Source organism: Chiloscyllium plagiosum, chromosome 20 (genome assembly GCF_004010195.1).
Source record: "Chiloscyllium plagiosum isolate BGI_BamShark_2017 chromosome 20, ASM401019v2, whole genome shotgun sequence".
Taxonomy (NCBI): domain Eukaryota; kingdom Metazoa; phylum Chordata; class Chondrichthyes; order Orectolobiformes; family Hemiscylliidae; genus Chiloscyllium; species Chiloscyllium plagiosum.
In genome coordinates this window covers 25,152,307-25,161,256 of record NC_057729.1, presented here as the reverse complement: position 1 = coordinate 25,161,256, position 8,950 = coordinate 25,152,307, and the positions used below count along the sequence as shown (strand labels likewise).

At 39.3% G+C, this 8,950-nt stretch overlaps 1 protein-coding gene across 1 annotated transcript in view; it reads right to left on the bottom strand.

Moving 5' to 3' along the window:
* The window catches only part of gdap1l1 (ganglioside induced differentiation associated protein 1-like 1), a 62,943-nt gene extending 54,601 nt beyond the window's left edge, over window positions 1–8,342 (bottom strand). The window contains exon 1 of the mRNA XM_043710296.1: window positions 7,601–8,342. Coding sequence (XP_043566231.1) covers window positions 7,601–7,801 — 201 coding nt within the window. The 5' untranslated portion in view covers window positions 7,802–8,342. The remainder of the gene's footprint in view (window positions 1–7,600) is intronic.
* Between the last annotated feature and the right edge of the window lie 608 nt (window positions 8,343–8,950).

The window sequence follows — 8,950 nt, the reverse complement described above, 5'->3', positions numbered from 1 at the left end:
GAGACCTATGGGGCAACTTTTTCACACAGAGGGTGGTATGTGTATGGAATGAGCTGCCAGAGGAAGTGGTGGAGGTTGGTACAATTACAACATTTAAGAGGCATTTGGATGGGTATATGAATAGGAAGGGTTTGGAGTGATTTGGGCTGGGTGCTGGCAGATGGGACTAGATTGGGTTGAGATATCTGGTCGGCATGGACGGGTTGGGCCGGGTTTGTTTCCATGCTGTACATCTCTATGACTCTAAGTTTGTGAGACACGTTTTCCCTTGCATAAAACCATGCTGACTATCCCTAATCATTCCTTGCCTCTACAAATGCATATAAATCCTATCTTTCAGAATCACCTTCAACAACCTACTGATGACCAAAGTCTATAGTCCCCACACTTCTTATAGCCTTTTTTAAAAATATTAGCCACTCTCCAGTCATATACAGAACAACCTCGATTATCTGAACGTCAATTATCTGAATTTTGGGTTATTCAAACAAGATCTCAAGGTCCGGTAAAAATGTTATCCATTATCTGAACAATCGGTTATCCAAACAAAATAGTCCCCACCCATCTCGTTCAGAAATCGAGATTGTTCTATAAATGTGTTGGCGACAGTTCAGAGAAAGGTTACTAGAATAATGCCTGGAATGGGTGGAGTTATTTGATGGTTCACTCATAGGATAAAGGTGATGCTCTGGGCAGAGTAGGTGTGGAAGGGATTTTCATCTCTTGGGAAAATCTAGAAGTAGAGATTTCAATTTAAAAATGAGAGGTTTCCCAATTAAAACAAAGGAGACTCTTTTTCTCATACTTCTCTTTCTTAAAAGGTAGTGGAGGCAGAATCTTTCAGTATTTTTAAGGTAGAGGTAAATAGATGCTTGATTAGCAAGGGGTAAAAGCTTATTGGAGGACAATGGTTGTGGAGTTGAGGTTAAAATCAAGTCAGCTCTGCTTTACAAGACTATCAGAACAAACTTTCAGTATTTTTAAGGTAGAGGTAAATAGATGCTTGATTAGCAAGGGGTGAAAGCTTATTGGAGGACAATGGTTGTGGAGTTGAGGTTAAAATCAAGTCAGCTATGCTTTACAAGACTATCAGAGCAAACTTTAAGGGACTGAGTGGCATCCTTCTGCTCCTAATTCATTAAGATGAGAAACTTATCCCAATCCCTGGAAGACCACACTTTTTTTTCATTGTTTTATGCATCAATGGTAGAATTTTAACAAGAACTGGATTATTGCCTGCGTAAAATGTAATATTAATATAGTCAGGAAGAAAGAAACAGTGAACAGTCACTTATGTACAGCATAAAACATAATTTAAAATGTACAGGGCTGTGGATGTAGTTGCATAGAAGAAACTTGACTTTTTAAAAAAGAACACAAGTACAATTGATGTACCTTCTAAAGCCAATACATTATTTTTTACCTTTTTAACCTTTTGCAGTGAGCACAGAAATATTGGAAATTTAATGTTTTTATATATTTCCAAAACTATTTGTGAACCTATTTTGCTATGACCTAAAATCCAAAAATGCGCAGGTTAGGTGAATTGGCCATGCTAAATTGCCCGTAGTGTTAGGTGAAGGGGTAAATGTAGGGGAATGGGTCTGGGTGCACTTCGGCGGGTCGGTGTGGACTTGTTGGGCCGAAGGGCCTGTTTCCACACTGTAAGTAATCTAAATCTAATCTAAATCTAAGTAAAATACCAAGTGCCGTTACTTAAAGTAATACTGTACGAAAGAGAAGGAGGTAAGAAACGTGAAGAAGTAGCTGGGGTTGATATGTGAAAAGGCACACATTTTAGGGCCGACTGACATTTTCCATTCCTGATGGATCATAAAATGTGGCTCCATAACATTGGTGTTTTCGGCACTACAATACCAGCTTAGCAGTGATGGGCCTCAGACAAAGTCCGGGTTCTTCTGGAAACAGTCCTCCAACCTTTGTGAAAGTCAAGAGTAGTACATTCAGTATCTGTGATTCACAAAGGAAGTGGCCAGAGAACTCTGCCATCACTTTGAACCCGTCTTGTGATCTCAGAACAAGAGGAAGATGGTCCTACAGGTGCATGTGAAGATGACTGTGGCCCTAAATTTGTGATCAGAACCTTCCAGGCTGGAATAGGTCACATAATTAACATCTCCCAATATAACTTTTATTGTTGCACCAAAGATATGATAGAAGCTCTGTAGGTTGAGAAGTTCTCATTGTCTTCTGTCTGAAGAGCAAAGCAGTGTGCATGTGGCTTTTCCAGGAAAGTAGACTTTCCAGTGGTGCAGGGTTGCCATCATGCAAAACACACATGATGTAAAAAATACCAGATCTCAATGCTGAGATGTTCTAAAATATACCCCTCATTCAATGTGCAGTTACTGTGTGGCCAAATCCAGTACATTGTTGATGAATACCTGCTTTCCTGGTAGCAATAATGCATTAGTGCACTGTTCTAACAATGTTTAAAAATTGCACCAGAGCATTGATAGTTACTATTTGACAAATGTTAAACGATTCCTTTCCTGATTTCACTACACATTGTCAATATTCCGATAAGAAACTGTGCTGCCACAAAGAATGTAATTGAGCAGACTACTGGGATACTGGAGCAATGTTTCCATTGCCTTGGTTACACATGAGGCATCCTCCAGTACATGCCACAGTGGATGTCCCAATACATGATGGTCTGTTGCATCCTCTCCAATCTGGCTATCATGGCAACATAACTCTGGGCACTGGAGTTTATGGTGGCACTTTAGGAACAGGAAGAGAGGAAATCACAATCCTGAAATAAAAGCCTGCACAAAACAACTAATATATAGAAGCCTTTTCCAACAAAACATTCTATATTCCATATAAAATTCAACTAATCACCCTACATAATTCCTTATTTCCCATTGTATGTAAACCTTTTTCAGTCATAGGGTCATCCCTGTGCATTCAAAGTTGAGAGAAGGCTGATGACATTCACTGGGCAAAACTTCAGATGGTCTTGCTGGACAACCTCATATAGCCCTGGTCATAGAAGGCCTGGTTTACGATTGTACCACCTCAGCAAGGAGTCAGCAGTCTGCAATGGGTTGCTGGCAGGATAGGCAACAGAAAAGGTTATGAGTAGTGGAGTAGCAGTGGTGGGGCACAAATGTCCTCTTGACAGAGGACAGAATGTTCACAGTTTACTGTATCACTGCTACTCCATTAGAGTGGTATTACAATTATTTTAGTACTCTGTTGGAGGATTGATTGCTAGACTGCTGTGACACTCTGAAAACCTCTGTGAAAGTGAGCATCCACAGTTATGATGGCATCAGTCTGAGTTGGCATGGCACCAAGCTGGGCTTGTATGGTGAAGATCTCAATCTGAACTTTCACTGCAGCAGTCGGGCAGTGGGCAGCTCTGATTATGCTACAATAGAGTTTGTGGTATCAGTCATCAGACGTGGGTTCATTACTTGATTAGCAAGTGTTTCCATGGAGTTGCCCATACTTGCATACTAAATATTTGGAGTTATATATTGCCTACCTGAGAAGCAAGTTCTGTGCTAAGTCTTGTGCCAAGGTGGAGCCAGACTACTCTGTGCTCCTTGGCAGTGGTGATTTTGCAATTCAATCTGACTGTCCAAGTTGCTGTGGCAACATGTGTTTTTACATGCATGTTTTGGTCTGGAGCTAGGAATAGTGATAGTAGCAGCTCCAATCTTCTTTCCATCAGACTATTGACCAGGAATCTCTCCTGTTCTTATTGTATGTCTATGGCATGTGTTGGAAGAAATCACAGATTAATAAGCAACCTGTTTGGCCAAAATATGAATGTGGGCTGAAAATGTGTTGCTGGAAAAGCGCAGCAGGTCAGGCAGCATCCAAGGAACAGGAGAATCGATGTTTCGGGCATAAGCCCTTCTTCAGGAATCGGGCTTATGCCCGAAACGTCGATTCTCCTGTTCCTTGGATGCTGCCTGACCTGCTGTGCTTTTCCAGCAACACATTTTCAGCTCTGATCTCCAGCATCTGCAGTCCTCACTTTCTCCCCAAAATATGAATGTATCATCCTTATGATCAAGCCTTGGGATGGCACTCAAAATTAAAGCTTCTGAGTCAGAGGTTGAGCTGGGGATGTTGTATCAATACGCCATAAGATGTCCTCCCCTTGACTGTGGCATGTGTCTTCACACATATGCCAATGCATCAAGAATTTCATTGTACATGCCATCTTATAGGATTTTGACATCAGGGGAGCTAGTACCCACACTATCATTTCCTGGCTCTAGCTCACTCATTCCCAGTGACACATTGTGTGCAGGTTTCACGTCTAACCTATCCTCCAAAGTGTGAGCAGTGCCTGTATCAATATATGATGGCTGTTAGCGTGAATTTAAATGAATTAGTACCTCGGTCTTCAAGAACTTCAGTCTCCTGCACTAGTACCTCAGCAGTTTGCAGTTCTTGTTTATGTGGAAACAGAAAAGCATTTGGATGGTTGGAGAATCTAACCAGCAGACAAGCATCTGTGAAAATAACCTGGTAATTTAAGTATTTCTGCATTTTTAGTTGCAATAAAAGACAGGGAAGGGGTGATGGAAAGTGATAGAAGAGGCATGGTGGTGGTACAAATTAAAAGATTCATATTTACATCATCTGCTGATCATAAATTACAATAGACTGTGGGTTGAAGATAAAGCAGAATTTGAAAAGGCGGATTAGACATCTTTGTCCATTCTCAGTGGTAGCAACTTGGTCGCTTGCAAATGCCTCAGCAGTAGCTTTTCCTCTGATGGCCTGCACCAATTCCTTTATGGAAATAAGCTGTGTCTGTACATTCCAGTTAGCTACTGCTGCTGTTGATTGGGGTCCACATTGTCCTGAAAACAGGCAACAGTGTTTGTCAGTGAGTGTGGTGCACTGTTTTTGTTGTGCCTGCTAATGTTGAATAGCTGGCAGTATTTGCTATCTCTGAGATGTCAGTGTATGGGTTGTAACAGTGTTACGTATGTGGAGTAGGTTAAGGTCATGATTCTGAGGTATGAAAGATGGATGATAGATATTAGACAAGTTAAGAGCCTGCAATGCATTAATATGGCAGGGTATGGTATGCAAAGATGCATTCTACAACCTTTGACCATTCACGTAAGGTTATTAAACTTTTTTCAATAATTGAATGCAGTCTAGACTTCTGGCATTGGCCGCATTGGTTACTTGCTTCAATTGCCTTCTCGATATTTGTGTGAATGGTTTCCTAGCTCTCGCTATGAGATCTATCGTCTATGAAGCTCCTGAATCAAGGACTCCAAGGTGGCATCTCAGAACCTTAGGGCATAAATTTTGTCCTCTTGCCCCACTTGTTTCAGTTCTTTCTGGTCTTCAATTCTTCTTTAACCATTTCCAGCCCCTGCTTCAACAAGAATGCATCCTTCCTTCAAGAGGCACGATTTTGGCTTTTAGTAGTACAGGCTAGCTTTAAATGGTGTTAGCTTTGCACAAACTTGGACTTCACTGTTGAGCCATACAGTCACTCAACAATTCATGTAGCACTGGACTGGATGCTCCAGTCTTCATAATGGAGGAGTGCACATGGTAACATGGTACCAAGAAAGGATATATCAACTTTGAAAATTAGTAACATGCACATACACATATGTAAAATCAACTTGCACAATATTTATTGGTAGGTATTTGATGATTCAAACTAAAGAACAATTAGAAGTTGTAAATATTTATGTATATGTTGTAGTTTTATTAATATATCCAAGGTATGAAGTTTTAAAATATCTTATGTTGAACAAACAATTTATTCTACAGTTTTGAGCAATGACTTTAGTCTAACGTTTGTAAGGTTTTTGCTACATGTTGATTACGGTACTCTACATTGAGGAATACAAGTTTATAATTTTAAGTTGGCTTTGTGACAAGTGTTTAATGCTTTTATTTATTAAAAATCAGGTCAAGAATGAGGATTAAGTAATTTTTAAAGAAAATTTTGGTGAATATGTAGATGTGATATAAGAAAATGAAATTGTTTCACATTAGTACATTACAGGAACTTAATCTGTATCAACTGACATAACAATATAGTTTTAAGCACTTTTAGGGGCAGAGGATACGTTCATTTATTATGTCAGAGGTTCTTACCGGTTAAGAACTTCAACACAATTGGTCAAAAGTCATCATAACCTGAGGACAAGATTTTTCTTTTACATATTTGGCCAGATTTGTCAGCACATGATGGGTCAAAGGGCCTGCTCCAGTACTATACTGTTCTATGTCCTATCTTGCAGAACACAACTTCAATGCAATAAATAACGCGATAAAACGTTGTACCCAGAAATGCTTTGCAGTGAATTTCAAAATAGAAGTCCAATCAAAGAGATCAGGTGACCTCATAAAGCTTAACATTTCTGTTCCACATCTAAATAGAAGATTTTACTAACTCATTATTTTAATCTTATGCAAAAGCAAGACGGCTAATTCCTATTGTTATTTTAATAAAGAAAATGGTATACAGACTAATTGTTTGCACCATCACGCTCTCGGAAATATCACAGAGGACAAAACGAGTTAATCAATGTTATAGTTGGAACCTAAAGATATTATTAGATTGGCGATACTGAACCAAAGTTTGTTTTGGTTCGCTCTGCACATTCTCCTTTACTCATATTTGTTATTGCATTCAAAAGGAGATGCGAGTTCTCTTAAATCTTCCATGAGACAATTACTGATCAGAAACTACTTTTGATTTGAAAGTCTTAAACAGATCATTATAGTTCTGATGTGTATGAGCTCATGTTGTTTCCTGCATCTTATACCAGTGTCAAGGGTACCAAGCCATTTCCTGTACATTATACCACGTCAAAATACTACAGAAGACGTATTCGAATATACTCGTGTTAACCAATAAACACCAAGAGGAAGTAGAAACCCGTCACCCGCTTCATAAACAACAGATGTGAACACGGCAGGAGCTTGCCATTTCTGCACTTTATGTCAAATAACACAATGACATTCAGAATCAACCTGCTCGTGAAGGTATCACTCATCCAAACCAAGAGAGAGGCATAAAACGAGAGATCCCTCCTGCCTTTTATTGCGAGAAAAGTCTTTCTACTATCTGGTCATTTTCACAGATACTTTCACCCGTATGTTGGTTACACTTGCACAACAGATGCCACAAACAAATCATTTTAGTAATTCATAAACATATGTCTGATTATGCAACACCACGGCAGTACACAATGTCTCCCGTGTGTTCTCCCCATTATCCCATGTTTTTGAGACACTGTGGGCGTAGCTGCGGTATTTCCTTCCACAATGAAATGGCATTCCTCAGGTAAAATTCATTCCAGATCTCATTGTCTTGAACAAAAAAAATTCCCCTTCATGCAACAAATCGAGACAAAGTACCTGACAAAATCTAGAGATCGTAAGAAGGGCACACTGCTGGGAACATTCAGTACAGAAATCTAGCAAATTCCCGGTGTCTCTAATACAAAAAAAGTTTATATTGCAAATAATAAAACGTTACAAATCGCCTTACAGGGAGTGAGAGTTATTTGAATTCCCCACAGTTGTGTAATTTTATGCACTCTGTTCACCTCGAGCGAATTGCAGTGTTTACCTTCTGAGAGCTGAATGACTGAGTCCAATGATACAAGACGATGCTGTCGCTGCTGTCTTTTTCGTTTTTATCCGAGAACAATCCCGCCTGTTCTGTGGCTGGGGTGCTGCTCTGGTCGCCCTCGTTGATCTTTCCATCGTTTTCTGGGGTTGAGATCGGCCACCAGCTGCAGTTTGAAGCTGGAGAATTCTGAGCCGCCATGACAGAGAGAAAAAAGGGCGAGAATCGAAGGGGGAAAGCATCAACCTCAGCATCAGCACCAGAACCAGAAACAGGAAGAGACCCGGCAACCTCCAACCTGTCACATCATTTTAATATGTATTCGATATGGATATACGCGCGTGTGTTATCTTTGTATGTATATATATATATATTAGATGTGGTGGCAAGGTATTCTTCGTTTGAGAGTGATGACTTATAACAATTTACTGTATAGAGTACACCTATCATAATGGACTGGTCGAATTGAACATTATAGATTAGGGCATTCAATTGTTTTGTTGAGTTTAGCAGGATTTAACTAAATTGCATGCACACTTGTGGTTATATCTTAGAAATGTGAGGTTGTCTCAGGTGAAAACATCCTACATTTCTGAAATACATGCAGGTTGCTGGGGTTCAACCTATAGCAACGCCTTGTTAGATAACATCTATTGTAAGAATACTTACAAATAATACATATAGTTTTATTATGAGTTTGTATATTCTGGGATGATAAGTTATTGTGTTATTTAACATAGTCATTTATCAATAAAGACCAGCAGTTGGTCCAAGGTGACTTAGATGATAGAATTTTTCAGCATCTGTATTTTTGACCTGATGACTACAGTATACAAGCATCCAAATTTTAGAAATTGTTATTGATCTGAAAATATTCTGACATTAAGAGAAGGTCAAAGACCATACATCAAATGACTTAGTATGTAAACATATTGTCTGGATTTGTATTGAGCAATACCACTCAGGCTCTCTGATATAATCCTTGGTCTTTGCCCCTTTAGCTGATAGTTATTTGACCAGTGATATAGCATTAAAATTGATTACAGTACTGATAAGTCACAGAAGCAAAAAAGAAGCCAATGTTCTCTGATTTTGAAGCATTGACTCCTACTGTAAACTTCAGCAAAGGGTAAGATTGGATTCAACTATATAAGGATTCAAGTTTAAAACAAGTGTCTTCATTTAAAACTAGAGCTTAATTCAGCATATTTCTGAGCTTGTAGATAAAATAATATTATTCCTTGATTGTTGACAACTTTAAATTTCGACTTTGGACCTTCGGGTGACCATCCTCCAAGGCGGACTTTGGGACAAGCAGCAGCGAAAAGTGTTTGAGCAGAGGCTGAAAGC